Source organism: Eurytemora carolleeae, unplaced genomic scaffold (assembly GCF_000591075.1).
Source record: "Eurytemora carolleeae unplaced genomic scaffold, Eaff_2.0 scaffold748, whole genome shotgun sequence".
In the NCBI taxonomy this organism is placed as follows: Eukaryota; Metazoa; Arthropoda; class Copepoda; order Calanoida; family Temoridae; genus Eurytemora; species Eurytemora carolleeae.
Genome location: NW_019397592.1, coordinates 191728 through 213861, shown reverse-complemented (window position 1 = coordinate 213861; position 22134 = coordinate 191728). Strand labels below are relative to the sequence as shown.

At 32.5% G+C, this 22134-nt stretch overlaps 2 protein-coding genes across 3 annotated transcripts in view; one reads left to right on the top strand and one right to left on the bottom strand.

Moving 5' to 3' along the window:
- Positions 1-5107: 5107 nt before the first annotated feature.
- On the bottom strand, positions 5108-9833 carry LOC111715069 (uncharacterized protein sll1483). Its single transcript, XM_023490318.1, has 3 exons — positions 9647-9833; positions 7684-7916; positions 5108-5596 (listed from the first exon to the last, which is right to left on the bottom strand). The coding sequence occupies exons 1-3, from the start codon at positions 9768-9770 to the stop codon at positions 5162-5164; spliced, it is 792 nt and encodes a 263-aa protein (XP_023346086.1). The 5' UTR covers positions 9771-9833; the 3' UTR covers positions 5108-5161.
- A 4932-nt stretch (positions 9834-14765) lies between these two features.
- Positions 14766-22134, top strand: part of LOC111715063 (uncharacterized) — a 52106-nt gene continuing 44737 nt past the window's right edge. For both annotated transcript variants that reach the window (XM_023490308.1, XM_023490309.1), the window contains exons 1-4: positions 14766-14824; positions 16027-16134; positions 18697-18777; positions 19114-19230. In XM_023490308.1, coding sequence (XP_023346076.1) covers positions 14789-14824; positions 16027-16134; positions 18697-18777; positions 19114-19230 — 342 coding nt within the window. In that variant the 5' untranslated portion in view covers positions 14766-14788. The remainder of the gene's footprint in view (positions 14825-16026; positions 16135-18696; positions 18778-19113; positions 19231-22134) is intronic.

Genomic DNA, 22134 nt, shown 5'->3' with positions numbered 1-22134 from the left:
AGGGCATACCATGGTCTTTCTTTATCACTTAGACATGAAAATCTGTAGGAACAGCCAAATCTATGGGTACAGCATTGTTCCATGAACCTTTTACCACAGAGACTTCTATAGCATTTTTTTTCAAAATGCCGACTGCATATCCGGCCAGGAGAATCTGTTTTCCATTTGACTATTGCAATCCACTGCTCTTTTAACGTGTGCAGGATTACATTTACACAGGATGACGTACGATTGCAGTCTTTTACTGAGCAATATTTCATGGTTAGTATACGAATCTGATAAAACTGAGTAAAATTCAAGATACCTCCCCATACACTTGTACTCCGAAAGCGTACTGCATATTTGATGTGTGTACTGTACATAAGGCTGCTTCGTTGAAGCCAAATCGCACGATTAATAAATCCAGCCAGGTGGATTTAAGGCTAGATTATCTACCCTAGTGTTTCATTAGAGGTGTAAATCGTGCTATTAACGTTAATGCCGCGATGTCTTAATAGCAGGATAAATAAATCCACCCGCACGGGTGGATTTACCCTAGATTATCTACCCTAGATCGTACGATTAGTTGGGTTTGGCTCAAATTAAGAGAGAGAGAGAGAGAGATAGATAGATAGATAAATAGATAGATAGATGAAAACATAAATAGAAAGGCATTAGATGAAGAATAAAAAAATAAAAAAAAATAATAAAAAATGTAAAAAAATGATAAAATCGAAAAAAGGTTCATTTTTTGTAAAAATGAAATTTTATTATAAAAAATTCAAAAAAAAAAATAAATATTTTTACGAAAATATTGATATTTTATTTCTAAAAAGTGTTTTTTAGAAAATATTATTTTTAAATTTAAAAAAATATTTTTCGGCAGATTTTTGGAAAAAACATGATTTTTTAAATTTTGCAAAAAAATATTTGAGGTAAACAAATATCGTCTTTGATTTGCCAAACTAATTTGTGGAAACCAATGCGCATGTGCATAAACAACAGTTTGGATGAAAAAGGGTAGATAATCGTAGGATTTAAAGGATGACTAATGAAAGCATCAGCTGTTTCAGGGTAGATTTAGGATAGATAATCCAGCCTCTATTTAGGGTGGATTTATGACTGATGAAACAGTACTTCCGTAATCGTGCGACAAGTCTAAAACGTAGGATAAACCTAGGATTTATTAATCGTAGGTTTATCCTACGATTAAGATACTTGTCTGACGAAGTGGCCTATGATCTCTTAATATCCCTTATCAGTAAACTGTCCTAGGTGTACACTTAGGCTAGACAGCGGCCCAGCTAGTTAACTATCATCCCCCCTGGTAACAACCCATATTTGATCCCTCTATTTTATGAAACTATACGTTTTTAATTAACATATTAATCATTAGATATCAAAGAGGTTTTTCAGTCGTCTTTTAATCAGGAGTTGGGAGCCTTTTCTCAGAAATTGTTTTGAAATTATTTTTAGTTGGGGCTATGTCATTTGTCCCACAAAACCCCGACCTAACCCAAAATAAGATGAGAAACAGCATATTATTTAACATATAAGAGGTCGCAGTGCTTGGCCCCATAGCCCATCCTAGCCACAGCGCTCGGCACAGAAATTGTCTTAACCCAGCCTAACCAAAAATAAGATGAGAAACAGCATATTATTTAATATATAAGAGTCTGAACCAGAGTTCAGCTTCCTGTACTTTTCGCTCAGGTTCATAAGATCGTTAGTTTTGTTGAGCAGCTTGTCTTCCAGTTTGCTTCTAGCCCCGAATATCCTCATTTTCAGGGACTGCGTGGTGGACATGGAGGTTGATGCCTCCATAGACTCGGTGTTCAGTTGGTTGGATTAAATGACATTCAAAATATGTTTCACCCCTCATGACGATCCTCAGTAGTCAAAATTCTTCGAACAACTGATATATATATTAAATATATCATTCATATATGATCTAGTTTTCCTCAACCTGTTAAGCTGGGCTCAATTCACTTAGTCTGTTAAGCTATGAAAATATACTGGAATAGTTATCCTTGCCTTTTACTATAGTGACTAATTATGACTAGTTAAGTGAAACTTGAACCATTTTTTACGTTAAATTTTTATAATCTTTGATTTAAGCGATAATGGTTTGATGCACCCCCTCTGAAATCACCCAGGATCCTCTTTGTATATGAAGTGCCTAACATGAAGAAAAACATGAATAAAAAATGAATAAAAAGTTCAGCGTCAACCTCTTCATATATTAGTATGACAGCACTCCTCTTTTAAGAAAAAATTCCACCAAAAAAATCTTTTTAAAAAAAATCCACAATCTTCACGATTCTGCATTGTTATAATATCGAAATGGTACAGTGTGATATTCTAAATAAAAATGTAATAACATGTAATCTAATGCAATAATTTTATACTTAATCTATTGGAAATTACATATCTAGATGTAAAAGTATTACAACAACTTTAGAGACATTCTTTAAGTAAAGTCGACATTAATTTCTCAGTTTTTTTATTCTCACTGTTTGTATTGTATTGCCCTTAGTTGTACAATATAAATGACAAAGTTTTAAATGGTTTTCAAGTAATTTTAACTAATCTAAAATATCTCTAAAGTTTGTTGTGATCCTAAGCTGAGAATTAAGATAAACAAAGAAAGCTTCTATTTTATATTTTAAATAGAGAAATTTTATGAAAATATTTTGCAACTATTATGCTTCGCAGTATTATAATTAGATTTTGTTCATGATTTTTATTTTAGTCAAATATTTGATACTGCTTCCCTTTTACGTAATAAGTTTAACTCTTAAATGTACCTTTTAAAAGGCCATTTTTTTGTTGTTGTAAATTATGGGTTTTTAAGTCAATTTAAGCCTGAAAAGAAGTTCAACGTGAGTCTAGAAATAGATCATCAACATTAGATACCCCCTTTTAACGGGGACCCTCATTATTATCGGAGACCCCCAGAATTGCATTGGAGACCCCAAGATTTGCATTGGAGACCCCCAGATTTGCATTGGAGACCCCCAGATTTGCATTGGAGACCCCCAGATTTACATCAGAGATCTCCAGATTTTTTATGGATACCCCCAGATTTTATTTTAATCCCCATTTTTTTGGGTCACTAGTGAAAATCTTGGGGTCTTCAGTGAAAATCTTGGGGTCTTCAGTGAAAATCTTGGGGTCTCCGGTGAAAATCTTGGGGTCTCCAGTGAAAATCTTGGGGTCTCCAGTGAAAATCTTGGGGTCTCCAGTGAAAATCTTGGGGTCTCCAGTGAAAATCTTGGGAATCCCAACAGTAAGTACCAGAAAACTCTGGAATAGGAAAACGACTTTGAGACTCAAGTTATGACTTTTAATAAACACTGTCAAACTTACAACTTTGCTCATTGTAAAAAGCCTATGAAAACAACAGGGAGGCAGGTTTACCTAACTTCAGCAAAAGTGTATTGAAATAAGTATTAACACAAAATATTAATGCAACTGGATGGGTTGAAAACGACTAATGAAACGAAAATACATATACCACCTCGGGGTCACCAATTTAGTGGTTGAGTAATAACGACAAAAGTCTCAAGATAACTGTATATACATTTCCTCATAGAGTAATAAAACGAAGAGGTGAAGCTTAGCTCAGATGTACACAACCGACCTGTCTATTAATTAATTAATAGACAGGTCGATTGTGTACATCACGATATGTGTTTACGTATCTAATGCTGTATAGAGCGATCGTATTTCTATGGAGTGGTTTAACGTAGATTTTTGAATATTAGTATTGATAATTAGATAGATTAGGTCGAAAATATGTAAAAGATAATTTTTTGTTTAAAACAAATATCAAAGTGTGAAACAGGTTTCTACACCCATTTTCAAGCGCTTTTCAAAGCTATAGTTTTCAGATCTGTAGCTTTAGTCATAAAAAAGCTATGGGCTATTTAAGATTTTTTTTACGTACTCTGGTTTTTTTATCGCCCTGCACCCTACCTTAGGCATAAAAAAATTACCAAAAAATCCTTTAAATTTCTATTTATGAAAAGTCAAAAAACTAGAGGGGGGAGCCAAATGCCCCCCCCCCCCCACCTGTTTAGGGTTAGGAGCTCCAGGTCGTCATCGTTGTTTCATCTGTGTGGGTAACCCTGCATACACTATCATGTTTATGATAAAGAGTTGAAGAGAAGAAACAATAAAAAATGTTTGAAATAAGAATGTTTTAAGTTAAATTCATGCCCTAGAAACTTAACATTTTTGACAGAACTTTTAGCTAATAAATTGAAAACCTACAAATTTGAAAACTGTCAAATGTTTGCAATCAACATCCTCGAATTCTCTTTAAATAAAGAAAGGAAATCTAAAAAATGGTCAATTCCATAAAATCCCCCTTTAGAAATACGATCGCTCTATATACAAGTGTACAGCGTTAAATACGTAAACATATCGTGATGTACACAACCGACCTGTCTATTAATTAATTAATAGACAGGTCGGTTGTGTACATCTGAGCTAAGCTTCACCTCTTCGTTTTATTACTCTATGCATTTCCTTCTAAGGCACAAAGTTATTTTTTGGTGAAAAATATATCTCCCTCTCCGCTCTTCTAGCTGCCACGTAGGTTTCCAGAGCTCAGAGGAGAGAAGGCGACTTTCAAAACCACCACATAACAAAGGTTTGAAATAACAAAGACTAACACCATCAGGTTTCAAATATATGGGGATTATAAAATTTGAGTTTAATATGGCAAAGATTCAATTCGTTTTGGAAAAACGCATTAAAAATATGGTTTGATACACCCATTGTTTTTTGCAATTACACATTCAATTTTTAAAGAAAATTAGCCTTTGTCAGAAACAAAAATTTTATCAATCAATATATCTTTTAAACCTGATTTGCTTGCATGGCAAAGACTCAATTTCTTCAGAAAATTCCAAATTACGATTTTGCCAATTTTCGAGTAAATTTATATTTTTCAAATGAAATCCTGTTTTATAATAGTTTTTATATTTTTACAAAAAAAAAATTGAATTGAATTAACAACTTTCGTTGATTTTCTATGAAATGTGTTATAAATTAAAAAATTCAGTAAAAAGCGGTATCACAGTCTTTTAGTATTCTAATCTTTTTTTTGAAAATAGCATAATTGACAATCGAAAAATATATTAGTTTATTATGAAAATGTTTAAAAATTGAATAATTAAAACACTTTGTCGACCACATGAATGATGCCGTTACTAGCTTCATTATCCGCTTCAACAATCCGGGAAATACCGCTAGTACTCGTTATTGTGACGGCAGTTGGTAGCTTGGTAACCGTTACCCGCTCCCCAGCACCGGTAATCAACGGAACCGCCCCAGCGGGTAAATCAATAGAGTGAATAACACCTCTGGTCATGTGCTTTAAAAGAAGGGTTTTCAAGCCGACGGGGTCCCCTAAAAGAGCCTGGAATTGTGGAGCCGGAATTAAATCAAAAGCATCGTTTGTTGGAGCGAATACTGTTAATGGACCAGGCTGGGAGAGTAGGGATATAAGATTTCCAGCTTTTACCAGGGATATAAAGGTTGAAAAGGCAGGATTAAACACTAATAAATCAAGAATTGAACAGATAAGACGACAAGCTCCAACAGGCACCTAGAACATAAAATACATATCAATAAATTGGGTGAAATGTTGAACATGACAAATCTTGTAATTTGACAATTCTTATTTTTACGAAAAGGCTTGATCATTTCAAAATTGTTAGTTTAAATGTTTGCTTAGATAATATTACTCAACTTACGATTACATCTTTAAAAAAAAATCTACTAGTTTTTTCTTAATAATATCGAACTCATGAAATTATTTCGAAATTATAGAACAGTAGAGTTTGGGGATATTCTGGGCGTGTTTGGCTTTTCAGAGAAATCGTTCATTTCAGGAAAACCGTTCGTTCACCAAAATCGTTTGTTCATGAACAACAGCATATTTGGTTTGTTAAGAAAAACAATAGTTTAAGTTCTTTAATAATAGGGCTTCTTCGAACAGTTTATGTAAAATTTTATTGTGAGGCCTCTTCAAAGCCAAAAATAAAGCCTGAAACATGAACAAAAAACATTAAAAGTTTAATGCTATACACATTACACAGTGTGCTTGAAGGACCTCTAAGATATAAGAAAAATCCTAAGTAACTTTTTTTGAGATTCTGAAAGAGCTCATCAAGACGAACATTTTGCGATATGTCAGTACTTTTTCAATGGGCGAATTTTCATGCAACTCGCGTATTTGCAAAATAATGTTTATTGACATTTTTCAGCTCTTTCTATTTAACTTACTTTGAACATTTTGGAAAAAAAATCCGTATTTAGATGTACTATGTATATAATTTACTCTAGACTTTTCCTTTTCCTTTATTCTAATCTTACACCTTACTCCTTCCCCTTAGCGTTTACTTTAGACCTTTCCCCTTATCATTTAATCTAGATCATTCCCCTTATCATTTACACTAGACCTTTCCCCTATTCATTTAATCTAGATTATTCCCCTTATCATTTACCCCCGACCTTCCCCCTTAACATTTAATCTAGACCTTTCCCCTTATCATTTACTCTAGATCTTTCCCCTTATCATTTACTCTAAACCTTTCCCCTTATCATTTACCCAAGATCTTCCCCCTTATCATTTAATCTAGACCTTTCCCCTTATCATTTACTTTAGACCTTTTCCCTTATCCTTTACTCTAGTCTTTCCGTCTTTCACAAACCCTTAACTTTAGACTAATCCCCTTATCATTTACTCAAGTCCTTTTCATACCCTTAAAATTTAAACCTTTCCCCTAATCCTTTACTCTTGTCCTTGCCATACCCTTTACCCTAGACCTTTCCCCTTATCCTTCACTTTATAACTTTCCCTTGATCCTTTATTCTTGTCCTTTTACTTCGGACCTTTCCCTTTATTCTTTACACTAGTCCTAGAAATTCTCTTAATACTGAACCTTTATCAAACCTTTACTAATAAACCCTGAAGGATGTGAATGGGTTTAGAGTAAAAAAAAGATAGGTCAAGCGTAAAAGATGTGGAACTGTTTAGAGTAAAGGATGAGGATAGGTATCGGAGTGAAGGATTGGGGGAAAGGTCTATAGTAAAGGGAACTGAAAGGTTCTAAAGGATGAGGAGAAATGTCTAAAATAATGATAGGAAGGTTCAGGATAAAGAATAAGAAAGGTTTAAGAATAAAGCGTATTGAAAGGTTTAGAGTAAAGGATACGGGGAATTAAAGGTCTTGAGTACAGAGTAAAAAAGCTCTAATTATATCCTCACCTAAAACATCTAAATACGGGTATTTTTAATAAAATGTTCAAAGTAAGTTTCTAAATAAATACCTAAAAAATGAATAAAAAAATCATTACTTTTCCAATATGCGAATTACGAAAAAATTCGTCCAAGGAAAAAGGGCCGACATAGCGCAAAATGTTCGGCTTGATGAGCTCTTTCAGAATCTCAAAAAAACATTTTCATGGGATTCTTCTTATATCTTATAGGTCCTTCAAGCACACTGTGTATACTCTTCCACAGAGAATCTCTAGGATTTATCAAATAGTAAAAAAATGTTAGTTTTTTAATTTTACTTAATCTTTTTTGGATAACTACTTCTAGTTGTATAGTTCTAAAATTAGGACGATGCCAAAAATTAGTATTCTCGAAGTAAAAAGGAGAAAAAGTTTAAAACTATTTATCCTTACATGGGACTGCAGTGTTGGTTGAATGGAAGGAATGGGAAGTGTCGGATGTAAAACCGGATGTAGAAAAGGAAGTCCAGAATGCGGATTCCTAGCCGCAGCGGTGGCCGCCGAAATACTATTGTGGCTGGCGTGCATGACCGGATGTCCCAGTGGATGGCCGCCGAGAGCCAGTGGATGGCCGGCTAGAGCTCTGTCGGTCAGCAGAGAGTTTATTTGTGGATCAGGGTTTGCATCTAGAACAGATTGTTAATGTTAATTAAATGGATTGTTCATCAATTTCAACTGGAAAAAAAGAAAAAAAAAGATAAGCAGTATTCATTCAAATACAGGGAATTCCAATACAAACAAGTGTAGGTTTAAAGGGACTGTAGAGTGTAAATTCAATTTTGAAGGGACTGTAAAGGAAAAATAAAGGGGGGTAAAGGTTAAAACCTAAGCATTTTAGGAGTTGCTCGAGACCCATAATAGTTCTAGCTGATGTTCCCGTCTCAAGAAATTTATTTAAAACTTTTAAATAGCCATTATTTAGCAAATATGCAACCAATCTGAAAACGACGATATCCCAGAGAAGCCTAAATAACTAAGGTTTGCTCCTTTTCTTATTTAAATTTAATATTGTTTCATTTTGATAGATATAATTGACAATATAATTATTACGTCCGTATCACGTGACCAGAACTCCCACCAATGGCATTGCAGTATTATTGTCATGTGTCTCCGTCTGCATCACGTGACTAGTATACTGCACTGCCTGTGCATCTACAAACTTATAAATGCATATATTCTCTTGCAATATTCATATATTCAGAATATTCTTATAAATATTATCTTTGAATAATGATACCTCTTGAGTACAATATATTTTTAAGAATTCTAATGAAGTTAGTTCATCAAGTAGAAAGTTAGAGTTTCCATTAAAGGGAGTGAGTGAACACAAATAAACGATGACGGAGTTAAATTGATAAAGATTTTTAATTAAAATGCAAAATTTTCTAATTTTTTAATTTTCATCTCCCCAAAAAGGACTTTGACCTAATAAGCAATTATTAAATTTCATTAATTGTCTCTGTTGTTAAACTTGTATATTTTGAGATAAAAAAATGGATATCTCATTGATGAAAACACCTTTTTAAGGATACTATTTTGAATTGGACATACAATTCTGTAAATGAAATTATGTCTGCAATCTCTCAGTCCTCTCAATAAAGAAAAAATTATTTTTAGATGTATGTTGTTTGAGCAAATATAAACTATTGTACTTTTATTAAAGTGTTTTTTGGGAAAGTCTAAGCGCTCAGATATATTATCCAAGTGAAGTGTGGACTCATTACACTATCATTCTGAGGACCACTGTATTGCAATATTTTCCATTGCATTAGAATACTATACCTGTTTCTAAAACATCTGAACAATCCCTTTGAGGGACTGTAAAGGAAAAATGAAAGGGGGTATAGGATGAAAACTTCGAGAATCTCAGGCGTAAAACGATACATATGAAACTTCTATCTTTTAATTTTTTTTTGCATTTTTAATAGAAATAATTTATAATTTAATTACATCTCGTCCGTATAGTCCGTATTACGTCACAAGAACTTCAGCCAATGGCAGTGCAGTATCATTGTCACGTGATACAAACGGAAATCATGTGACCAGTATACTGTACTGTCATCTATTAAAAATGCAAAATAAAAATAAAAATAATAATAGGAGCAAACCTGAGATTCCCAGGCTCAGGCTCCTGTGGGATATCGTCGTTTTCAGATAGGTTGCGTATATGCTGAATATGATATGTTTAATACTACAACTTTTATATAAACTTGTATGTATATGAATTTTCCTATGAATAAATCAGATAGATGTCTTTATATGAAACGTTAAACGCCTGAGATTCTTAGGTTTCATTCTATACCCCCTTTCATTTTTCCTTTACAGTCCCTTGGAAAACAAAACTATTATCTCTAACCTGGGTTGGGAACAGGATCTGATAGAACTAGAGAACTAGAGAACAAGATGACTACGACTAACTTCTTCATGCTGGCGACCTGATTGCTACGGGTGACCATCGTCAGGTACTTCAAGGAGTTCATGGGATCCTAGACTAGCCTGGATGTTGCATGCAGCGAGGTTTAAAAACTACTAATATTTTTCGCTTCAGTTGGATTACTTATAGATGCGTAGTGCGTATATACTAATCAGTCCACGACACTGATAGGACTGGGCGACGTTATATTTCTTATAATTATAATGACAAGGTAGATCTTCCATCTACAGAGGGCTTGTCTGATTCACAATAATACGGTATACCCCTATACTTGAGTAATGCGAAAGATATCGTCAATTTTATCTTGAAAAATGTTAAATTCATTAAATTTCCTTCATTGTTTGTGCGCGCATGAATGAGAAAGGCACTTTTAAAAAGAAATATTATTTAATATTATAAATTTTGATTACAAGGACAATTTTTCATAAAAAAGTTTAACGCACATCGTACAGATTCGAACATTCCAGTTTTAAAGAGATATTGGAAATCACGTTTACAGTTCCTTAAACGAAACTTAACTTCAGGATTTAGTTTAAAACAAACTGTTACTTAATGTGTTCGTATCTTACAGGATAATTTTATAAATATTAAATAATTAATTTTAAAAAGTACAACCATGCACAGGCCTAGATCAGTTTAAAAATACACTCATTCATAGGCTAGATCTGTTTTAAAAGTTCTACCATACACAGGCCGAAATCTGTTTTAGACGTACCACACTGCACAGGCTCTGTATAATCATAGTTTAATCAGTTCTTTGATAGAATTAAGCACAATTTGGAAATTCCAATGGTATTGTTTCAAATTCGATACAAGAAAAAATCTAATTATATAAGTTAGTTTAAAGATTGTAAAACTGGTAAGTGTACTAACAAAATCATATTTTTTATCTGTAAAAAATCTAATGAAATCTAATGTCGGGCCAGGCAATCATATTTATAGATATTTAGATAAATGAAGAGATGTTAGATATCTAGATAAAGGTGAAGATATTATATATCTAGATTATGGTGGATATATTAGATATCTAGATAATGTCGGAGATATTAGATATCTAGATAAAGGTGAAGATATTATAAATCTAGATTATGGTGGATATATTAGATATCTAGATAATGTCGGAGATATTAAATATATAGATAATGTCGGAGGTATTAGATATATAGATAATGTCGGAGATATTAGAATGCAAGATTAGGCGGAGATATTATATATCTAGATAATGGCGAACATATTTTTTATCTAGGTGATGGTGGAGATATTAGAAATCTAGATAATGGCGGAGATATTATTTATCTAGATTAGGCGGAGATATTAGATATCTAGATAATGTAGGAGATATTAGATATATAGATAATGTCGGAGATATTATTTATCATGATAAGGTGGAGATATTAGATATCTAGATAATGGCGCAAATATTTTATATTAAGATAATGGCGACGTAATAGATATCTAGATGATGGTGAATATATTTTGTATCTAGATAAAGGCGGAGATATTAGATATCTAGATGATGGCGGAGATATTAGAAATCTAGATGATGGCGGATATATTAAATATCTAGATAATGGCGGAGATATTAGATATTAAGATAATGGCGACGATGTTAGATGTCTAGATAAAGAAAAGAATTTTGATTTAAAGATAATGGCGGAGAAATAAGATATCATAGATAAAGGTGAGTTAAGGGTGTTAGACCAGTTCTCGTTAGATCACTGTAGTTAGGCACACTTTCCACCGACCAGAAAGTGGATTGGTGTCCCAGGTTCAAACCCCGCACCTCACAAAACAAACTAGGCATAAATGTCCAATATGACGATAAGATGATTACCTTCAAAAATAAAAACATATGTGCATACCTGAAAGAGAACCCCTATGAGTGGATTCTAGTAGTAAACCCCTATAACCATGATTCCTAGTAGTAAACCCTTTTAAATGTGGTTCCTACTTACCAAAGCGTGGTTCCATCGTGATTCCTGGTAGTGAACCCCTATAAGAGTGGTTCCTATAGTAGTGAACCCCTACAAGAGTGGCTCCTAGTAGTAAAGCTTCCTATAAGTAGTGCCATGGTACTTGTTCGCCTAGTTCAAGTTCTCCTAGACAACATTCTAGTTATGTTGCATAACATTGGACATTCTCTTGCCGTCCAGTGGAGTTTGTAATGCCACAACACTCATTGATAAATACAAAATTTAATGGTTTCCATTTTCCCAAATATACATATTATTTGAGACTCCAGTTGCATTACAAAACCAAAATTAATTATTCAGAGAATATGAATCTTTGTGTTATTGTGTTTAAGCGTTTATTTCTTTAATTATCGAAAAGCGACAAACCCTTGGCATAAAAGGACTCTATAGACACTATTTTAAACTCAATTTATACAGGGGAATGTCTGATACACAACGGTACTCTTTAAACTCAATGTATACAGAGAAATGTCTGATACACAACGGTACTCTTTAAACTCAATTTATACAGAGAAATGTCTGATTCGCAACGGTACTCTTTAAATTCAATTTATTCAGAGGAATGTCTGATACACAACGGTACTCTTTAAACTCAATGTATTCAGAGGAATATCTGATACACAACGGTACTCTTTAAACTCAATTTAGTCTGATACACAACGGTACTCTTTAAACTCAATGTATTCAGAGGAATATCTGATACACAACGGTACTCTTTAAACTCAATTTATTCAGAGGAATGGCTGATACACAACGGTACTCTTTAAACTCAATGTATTCAGAGGAATGTCTGATACACAACGGTACTCTTTAAACTCAATGTATTCAGAGGAATGTCTGATACACAACGGTTCTCTTTAAACTCAATTTATACAGAGAAATGTCTGATACACAATGGTACTCTTTAAATTCAATGTATATAGAGGAATGTCTGATACACAAAGGTACTTCTTAAACCTTTGTATCAGCAAAAATGGTGAAATTATTCAAGTTCTACGGATGGATTGTTTTTAACTTCGGGGTCTCTATTAAAGCAAATTACGGGTTTCTTTCTTAAAAAAAAGGAAGATTTTTAAGAATTAAACACTTTACAGTCCAGAAAAAACGACAATATTTTCCACATTATTGATCAGATAGAAGTTTAATTATCACATTCACAACAGACCCTAATTATATTTGAAGAATTGTTTAAATTTCTACTTACAAGCTACATGTAGAACTTGCATTTAGAAATATTTCAAAATATTATTATATTTAAACATAGAAACTGTATTTGCACTTTTAGATAATTAAAACAATAATTTACTTTTTACATTTTAGTTTTGTTAGTAGAACTGATTTCACTATGAATAATTTCTTTCTTGTCAAAACTGCTTGAATCTTTTTTTTTCAAAATTTCCAGATTTTTTTTAGAAAAATTAGTGTGCCCAAAAACCTGTCTTTTTTGACATTCCGATCTATTAATTAGAGGTATGTAGGCGTAGCACAAAATTGTCCAAAAATATGCGGCAAATATAAAAATATAAAATCCCAAAATAGCTTCGGACCAAAAAAAAATTATTTTAAATCAGCAATATGCATATCACTAGTCAAATTGAGGTATTGAAGATAATTTTAATTGTAAAAAAATCTAACCTTTCAGGGTTCTCCCAGGTACCTTAGGTAACATATTCATGAAGAGAACGAATATTTGGTGTAAAGCCTAAAAAGATAATTAAGTATCATGGTTTTGCCCTTGTTTTCTTATACAAATACTCATATACTATAAATTTTTGTCAATTGCTCATAAAAACACCATTTAAAGCCCTAAACTAAAGAAATGGAACAAAGGGTCGGATTCTGCAGTAAGGCTGGTATGTTTTGCACTCTTGCATTATTGTCTAGCTGGTATATTTTCCTCAATAATTCTCCAAACGTAGCAGAAAAAGCATGAATTTTGATCATTTTTCATCGTTTTATGCTCAAGATAATATTTTCAATGCTTATTTCTCGTGATATCCTACCATTTCTCGAGGTTTTAAGAATAATACTTTAAGACTGCCAATGCCATATAGAATCCGACCTTATAGTTTATTTGTTCAGTTTAGATCTTTAAATGGTGTTTTTAAGAGCAATTGTTAGAAAAATATATTTCTTTCTAATCGTAAATATTTTACCTAAGGTACCTGGGAGAACCCTTGAAAGGTTATGATTTTTTGCACAATTAAATTTATCTTGAAACCCTACATTTGACTAGTGCATATATTTACAAATTAAAAACTAGATCGATCCTTATACACCCAAAACAAACAAAAAATCATAAGAAGCGTAGATAAGTATCAAAAGACACAACTAACAACCTCTGAAATTTCATTCCGAATCAATAGATTGACTTTTTTCCTATGGTCCAAATCATATTTTGTTTTAACATTAAATTTAACTTTTTCAAATTTTTTCAAGGTACATCAAATAAAACCATGCTAAAATTAGAACAGCAGATAAAAGGAGATTAAGTAAAATTCATGAAATATACTGGATCTTTAATAAAAGGAGTCAGGCCTTCTGATTTAAAACATATAAAATTTCAATTTCACGTGAAAGTTACTTTAGTTTGACGTGGTTCTGCTTGCTTTGGGTGTTAATTATTTATCATTCAAGGTTTATGAATCAGAAAGATAGTTTGACCGAGAAACGATCGTATAGCAACGAACCAACAAAAGTAAATAGAAAGCACGATAAACCTCAGTCTTTATTGTGAAATCCAGGCTTGAATAGATAGATAGTTATCATAAATACATTTTGACAGTATTACGTAATATATTTAGCGGGAAATAGGTGTTTAAAATATAGGCTAAAAAGTGGCATATCCGATTCACAACGTTACCCTTAAAAGATTTTTCAATTCAAGAATGAAAAGTGGTTTCTCGTTAAAGTGACTTGCAGATTTTAACTACAAAAACAATGGACGAGAAAATCAAAATTAAACATTTTCAAACCTAGTAAAAATTTAGTTAAAAGATACTAACTCAAGAAAACGTGATTCGGGGAAGAAGGGTTTAATATCTTGCTAAAATACAAAACAATTTTTCAGATGTGAAACCAGTTTTAGAAAATGCCGCGGGCAGCAATCAGCCAGAAACATTTGGCGGTAAATTTAAAATTCCAAATAGTAAGGTTGTATCTTTATAAAACCCGGTGGTGACAAAGAAGTTGGAATATTTTGAAATTCCACGAGAAACGCGAGTGTGACGCCAAGAACTTCAGCTAAAATCATGATTAAATAAAATCATATTCTTAACTAGCTGAAGTGTTAGGCGTTGTTCGCCCAGCTAACATTAAATCTTCGCCAGAGTTGGTTTTCCGCCGTCGTAAATGCGATGGCGGTTTCAATTAAAAATAAAAAGAAGAAAAAAGAGAAAGAAACGAAGATTTTTTATTGGGATTTCATAAGTCTCTTTTGTTATAGCTTTATTTCAAAAATATTTTTAAGGATTTTAAAATATTTCTGTGAATCTGTTTTGTTTGTAGTATTATAGAGAATTGAACACAAAATAGGTCACTCTGTGAACATTAGATATGGTTTTAAACATCTACTTCATAAACATCTATTATACGGGTTTAAACATCTACTTCTTAAACATCTATTGTTAGAGATTTTTCTTCAACTATTGTTGAATTTCAAAAGCTGAGACTAACTCAGAAAATTGTTCTAAAAGGATTTATAATGATAATTTCTGGAATTAAATTCGTTGACCTTATTTGCTTGTGATTAAGTGTACCCTGAGAACCAGAAAACGGTCGCAATAATTTTGTAATTTACAATTTAACTATTTCTGAAACGATGGCCCTTAAAATAGTTAGATGTGTATAAAATGCTACAAGTTTAAACTACAAAGCTCTTATGCGACATTTAAACAAGTAAAAGGAAGAACAGAGACGAATAGTTTCCACAGTTTTCTGGTTGTATTATATGAAAAATCTAAGATGCTTAGTGAACGCCAACATGCTCGATAATTTTATAATTGTGGTTTAAACAATATTGTTAGAGCGTTAGTTGTCTTTTTCAAGCTAAAATATTGCATATTAATAACACTTGAGAACAATATTTTTCTCTTTTATCATTCTAATAAACTATAAACAAGATATTTGAAAAATAGATATTGATGTTTGAATGAAAGATAAACTATTCATATTTAGGCTGAGATAGCTTGATGTTTGGAAGATGTTAAACTATCCATATTTAGGCTGAGACAGTTTGATATAGCTAAAATGTTTATATTTAGGCTGAGTAGCTAAACTATCCATTTTAAGGCTAAGATAGTTTGATGTAGCTAAACTGTTTATATCTAGGCTGAAATAGCTCGATGTTTGGAGGATAATGAGCTTGATGAGTTCAGGGCCCAGGTTTTGGCGGCAGAAGATATAGATTATGATTTAAATACACAGTATGGAAAAGAGGTGAGCAGTTTGTCTTTTTGTAACTTGATAAAGCTAGATAAAGCTATCAAAGGGCGTATTCAGGATTTGTCCGGGGGGGGGGGGGCAGAATTTGTTTTGCTGTTTGTAGCTAACTAATCTATTGTTAGGCTAGTATAGACAGCGTGTGATTGCCGTGTTAAATTCAAACCTCAAATTCTAGAGGATTATGGCAACTAATTTGCTGGGACAAAAAAATGTGTAGAGAGAACTAGGATTTATTATCGATTTAAAAATTTACGTTTTGCGTTGTTCGTTTACACTGTTTAGGCTGACGTCTCTCTTACCCAAAAATATTCGTTTTTGTGATACAAACCCTTGGACTATACTTTAAGTATCTGCAAAAAATTGCAAATTTTCTAAGTTTTAAATATTTATTGGAAAATTCAGTTATTTAGCAAAAATGTGCAAAAACAAAAAAATATTATTATTATACATATTTAAAAAGCACTTGATCCAACAAATATTATTTGCAAAATTTTGAAAAAATGAATGTTATTTCATGAAAACTGAATATGTGCAAATTCCCTTTAAAGGCGTCTGTGCAAAAACCTATGCAAAATATCTTGGCAAAAATGTCAAAAAATGTAAACAACCTTAGACGAATACTTTTTTAAGTTATGTCCTAAAAAACTTGGTGTTTGTTAACAGAATAATATCCAGCCCTAAAGAGAACTGTGTGGGTTGCTGTAATGTAAACACTTACATTATACTTTTGAAAAATAAGACTAATGTAAGTAAATATTTTCTTCATGAATAAAAAATGATCAAAGAGAGAAAACAAGATATCTTTGGAGTACATTCTTTAGAAAACACATACCCAGCAAAGTTTAGAAATGTTGTATGTGGATCAATTTTGATCCCTAAACAAACAAAAGGCATTTATTAAAATCCCTTTCCTTAATTTCTAAAGAATGATAAAACATTAAAAACTTTCGGAAATTAAGGGTGGAACCTTTCTGGTCGAATCAGGAATAAATTTAATCCGTTTGGCCTTTACAAATTCATGTTGATCCCCCAACCATCAGTTTCTATTAGAGTCAAGTGCTGCCGCTGGAAAAGATAAGGGGACTGGTTTCCATTCGCAAAACTTTTGCGCAATTTTTGCGGAACGAAACGCAAAATTTTTCTTTCTTTGCTTATCAGTTTTGCGCGAAAAAACAACAATTTCCGCAATCGTTCGCAAAAGTCATTTCGCGCAAAATTGCCCTATTCCGCTTTTGCGAAACTCAAGTTTTGCGGAATTCCGCAACTAGAGTTTTCCGCTTAAAGCTGGATTTAGAATCGATTTCGGCCAGCAGTACCGATTCGAAACGAGTGTTCTCCAGTGTTGGAAGGTTTTGTACCAAAATCTGAAACAGATTGTCCAGTAAAAGTCTCGACAATTTTAGTTTTAGACATGCATATTTTCTAAAAGTGGATTCTTCAGGCATTGGTTACTTTCTTGCATTATTTTATATGAGATTAAAAAGATTTCAGAATTTTGATTTAAAAAATCTAAGAATATAATTCATACTTGATTAGGCAAAGCTTTTAAGGGTCACTTGAAATTATTAAATAGGATTAAAATATTGCCAAGTTTCACACTCTCTAATTTCTATTTTATTAATTTTGGTCCCTTAATTTAAACTTTTTGTAACTGGAAGTAACCAATTGAGTGTAGTATAATCGTTATCATACTCGTACGTTAATATTTTGTTTATGTATGGAATAAATCTTCAGCTGTTTAATTCTAAGCTTAGCATATCAATTTTTGACAATTTGCCTAAAAAGTTACATTTTGCGCAAATTGCGCAAAACTAAAATATCGTTTCATGCGCAACTTTCGCAAAAAAAAATCATTGCGTTTCATGCGCAAAAATAGCGCAAAAGTTCGCACAAAAAAATTTGCGCGAAAATAGCGCACATTTTGCGCAAAAAAGTTAGCCATTTCGTGGAAACTCTAAAGGGGACCCAAGGTTAAAATGCAAGGAAAGTTAATTGCAGTTGCGTATACTCTGCGTACAAATTGAAACCAGTTCTCTCTGGGCTAAACTTGTAAACAAGAATAGATGCATCAGTGTTCGTTAGCATCCGAAGAGTTTGATAATTTTGGTAATTCACATAATAGTTTCCTATGACCAGAATATTTCATTGATTTTTTATATGAAAGATGAATCCCATGTCAGGCTTTGACATTACCGCTCAGAGACAAAACACTGCAGTACAAAAGATGCGTACACCTTTGAAATAACTTTCCTTGCTTCTAACCTTGAGGGGACCAAGCGCTGCCGCTAGGACTAAATGGGGGGTAAGATAGCTTTACAGAGAAAATAACGCATAAACTTAAAGTGAAAGAAACAATGTGATGTGAGCAAATGGTCCATAGAGTAAAAGATGAGAGCAAAGGACTAAAGAGAAAATGGTAATACTGCGCAGTGAAAATAGCCACATTGACCTCTCTATGATTTAAATTGCTCTAGCTGCCTGTACGTTGAATGTCCATTGTCCATGCAAAATGACCGTGGGGGTTTTTAGTATAGTTTTTATTTATATTTTCTTGAGGTTGGATACAAGACGATTCTTCACCTGGCAATAGATGAGGATGATCATGATACCCTGGAGTATATTGATATACTGCTCCAGGTAAAGTAATAACAGGTGTTCTACCTGAGCTACAATTTAGAAGTTTAGACTGATAAAAGCCAGGGGCGTTAATGCTTTTTAAGATTAGAACTTGTTAACCATTAGTTTGAATAAATGATTAAGTAACATTTTGCTTAATTAGATTTCATCTGTTATCAGAATTTTTTGTTAGTTTTCAAAAATTGTTTTGCTCTGTAATTTAACCTTGCCCAGACCTACTTCCATTTAAAAAACTCTAATCCCCTATTCAAATTATTTTGTAATGTACATTGTACAGAATCTTTACCTAAAGGAAAAACATAAATGCGCATAATGCCGCAATTGTTAAATGTTAAGGCTGGTGCTAGTGCGCGGTATCAGAACCCGCAGCTGCAGTCCTCTCCTATCCACGTGGCAGCAGATGAAGGAAAGCTCGGAGCAATTCAACTTCTTCTCAAATATCCTGAAAATAAGGTTTACAAAACTTCTTAACCCTGTAAAAACTGAGGGGAACTGAATCTATGTAGCTATCTATAGACTGCCCCCCCCCCTGGAATAGGTCCATCGAGTAAAGGTATGTATTGTTATTACATGCTCATAGTCAAATTTTTAAAGGCCAACTAGGTAAAAAAAAAATCAGACATATAACTTCAATTATTCGGGTGCTAGGGAGGTTTTAAAAACAATGGCGAAAAAGGTAGGAAAAATGTAAAAAATATTAAGTATGTTTAATATGTGAGAATTGTGTTTGAATGTATTTTTCGAGGGCTTTCAAAGATGTCAGTTTTAAACGTGATGCTTGAATTAAAAAAAATTATAAAAAGATTTTTTGTTTATACCAACCGGCCTTTCAGCCGCATTAAAACAAAAATTTAGCTAAAAATCATTGAATTATTTTTAAGGTGATAGTGTAAAAATGAGAGTGCTAGGGCATAACAAAACTAGCTTTTCAAATGAGGCGGTCATTGATCACATGATTACTAATAAAAATATATTAATCATAAAATAAATTAAATAATTCTGAAAACTTAACATCATGTTTGAATAAAACTATAAAGAAGTAATGCGCAAATGAGGCAGACGAATAGATAGGAAGGCAATACAGAAAAAGTGGATGAACTAGAGCATAACAGAGAGACTTCAAGGCAGAGGACAACAATAAATCGAAAACAGAGACTTTGATATATTATTTCTTAAAGTTGCTTAATATTATACTCAAAATCAAGTAAAATTTATAACGATGTTTTTCACGCCATGATTCTTGAATATAAAGATTTATTAATTCTAATAAACATAGTTAATATCTTTTGATCAGTTTTTGTTATAAAGAATAGAGTGTTGTTGAACAAAAAAAATATTAATCATTTCTTGGGATATCATCTCTCAAAAATTGCTTTCAGCACATTTATAATTATTTTTCAATCCAGATTTATCCAGATCTATCCAGATTTTTCACCTTCTCCAAACTTTTCTTGATCTTTATAAACGATTTTTGTTTAAAGCAACGCCCTGTTAAACTTTCTATTTGCTCACGATACAACAGATTTAAAATAATCTTTAACTTTGAAAACTTTGTTAACCTTAAGCTTTAGAAACTTTAAAAATGTTTTGCGTTTTTCTTGATAAAAATCTTGATTTTGAGTATAATATTAAGCAAACTATAAGAAATAATTTATCAAAGTCTCTGTTTTCGATTTATTGTTGTCCTCTGCCTTGAAGTCTCTCTGTTATGCTCTAGTTCATCCACTTTTTCTGTATTGCCTTCCTAAGTTCCTTTCTATTCGTCTGCCTCATTTAAATCTTTGTTGCGTCTTTTTAGGAGAAAATTGTTAAAAACTATGTATACTGAAGAACGTAGCGTCCATTCAAATTCAGAAAGTTGCAAATATACAACTGTTATCGTAAAATATTAAATTTAATTTTAAACAAATCATTTAGATGTTACAACCTAAAGTCATCGATTATTTTTCGACGCATCCGTATATAGTTCATATTTCATAATATTTGTTATTTGTATTTGTTTCATATGCAATGCACTTAAAACGACTTTTTTTTCGGCTAGGTGTCTCTGCCATGTTATCCTTCAAAGCATCGAGAGCAGAGACATCTGACGGCCAACTATTTCGGCGTTTTAAGTGCATTGTATACAAAATAAATACTAAATATTAACTATATACGAATGCGTCGAAAAATAATCGATGACTATAGGATGTATACATAATCTGAATGATTTGTTTGAAATAAATTTTTTTTGCGATCCGAGTCGTATATTTCAACTTTCTACGTTCTTCAGTATAAGCTGTTTTTAACAATTTTCTCTTTATTGACGCAACAGTCACAGACATCGAAGTAAGATAAGTAACGATCAAAAGCGATTATTTTTTGCCGTAAGCCTATACCCCCTTTCATTTTTCGCGAACACGGCCATTCTCCACTCTACCCTTTGCATAACAAAAATTTGAATTACAAAAAATTGTAGAAGTTTGAGCGCTAGTTAAACTCTTTTTTTTTAAAGTTATGCAGAAACTGAAAAACCACATGGAAGGTTTAAAATTCAAAACAAATTTTGATAATCATAACTTAAAAAAGTTGAAGTTACAATAACATGATCGCAAATTATGGATAACAACGCCGATGACTGTAATTTTTAAAATTCTTTAGAATTATTTTTAACGAAAATTTTTTAACGAGATTTTAATTCTATAGAGTAAATAGGGTGTTAAATAATTCTTTAGAGTTGTACATGTAGGGTGTCCCATTAAATACTTCTTTAGAGAAAATAGAGTGTCCCATTAAATACTTCTTTAGAGTATATAGGGTGTCCCATAAAATACTCCTTTAGAGTTGTAGGGTGTCCCATTAAATACTTCTTTAGAGTTGTAGGGTGTCCCATTAAATAATTCTTTAGAGTTGTAGGGTGTCCCATTAAATAATTCTTTAGAGTTGTAGGGTGTCCCATTAAATAATTCTTTAGAGTTGTAGGGTGTCCCATAAAATACTTCTTTAGAGTATATAGGGTGTCCCATTAAATACTTCTCTAGAGTAAATAGAGTGTCCCATTAAATACTTCTTTAGAGTATATAGGGTGTCCCATAAAATTCTTCTTTAGAGTATATAGGGTGTCCCATTAAATACTTCTTTAAGTATATAGGGTGTCCCATTAAATACTTCTTTAGAGTATATAGGGTGTCCCATTTAATACTTCTTTAGAGTATATAAGGTGTCCCATAAAATACTTCTTTAGAGTATAAAGGATGTCCCATTAATCACTTCTTTAGATTTTTAAGGTGTCCCATTAAATACTTCTTTAGAGCTGTAAGGTGTCCCATTAAATACTTCCTTAGAGTTGTAAGGTGTCCCATTAAATACTTCTTTAGA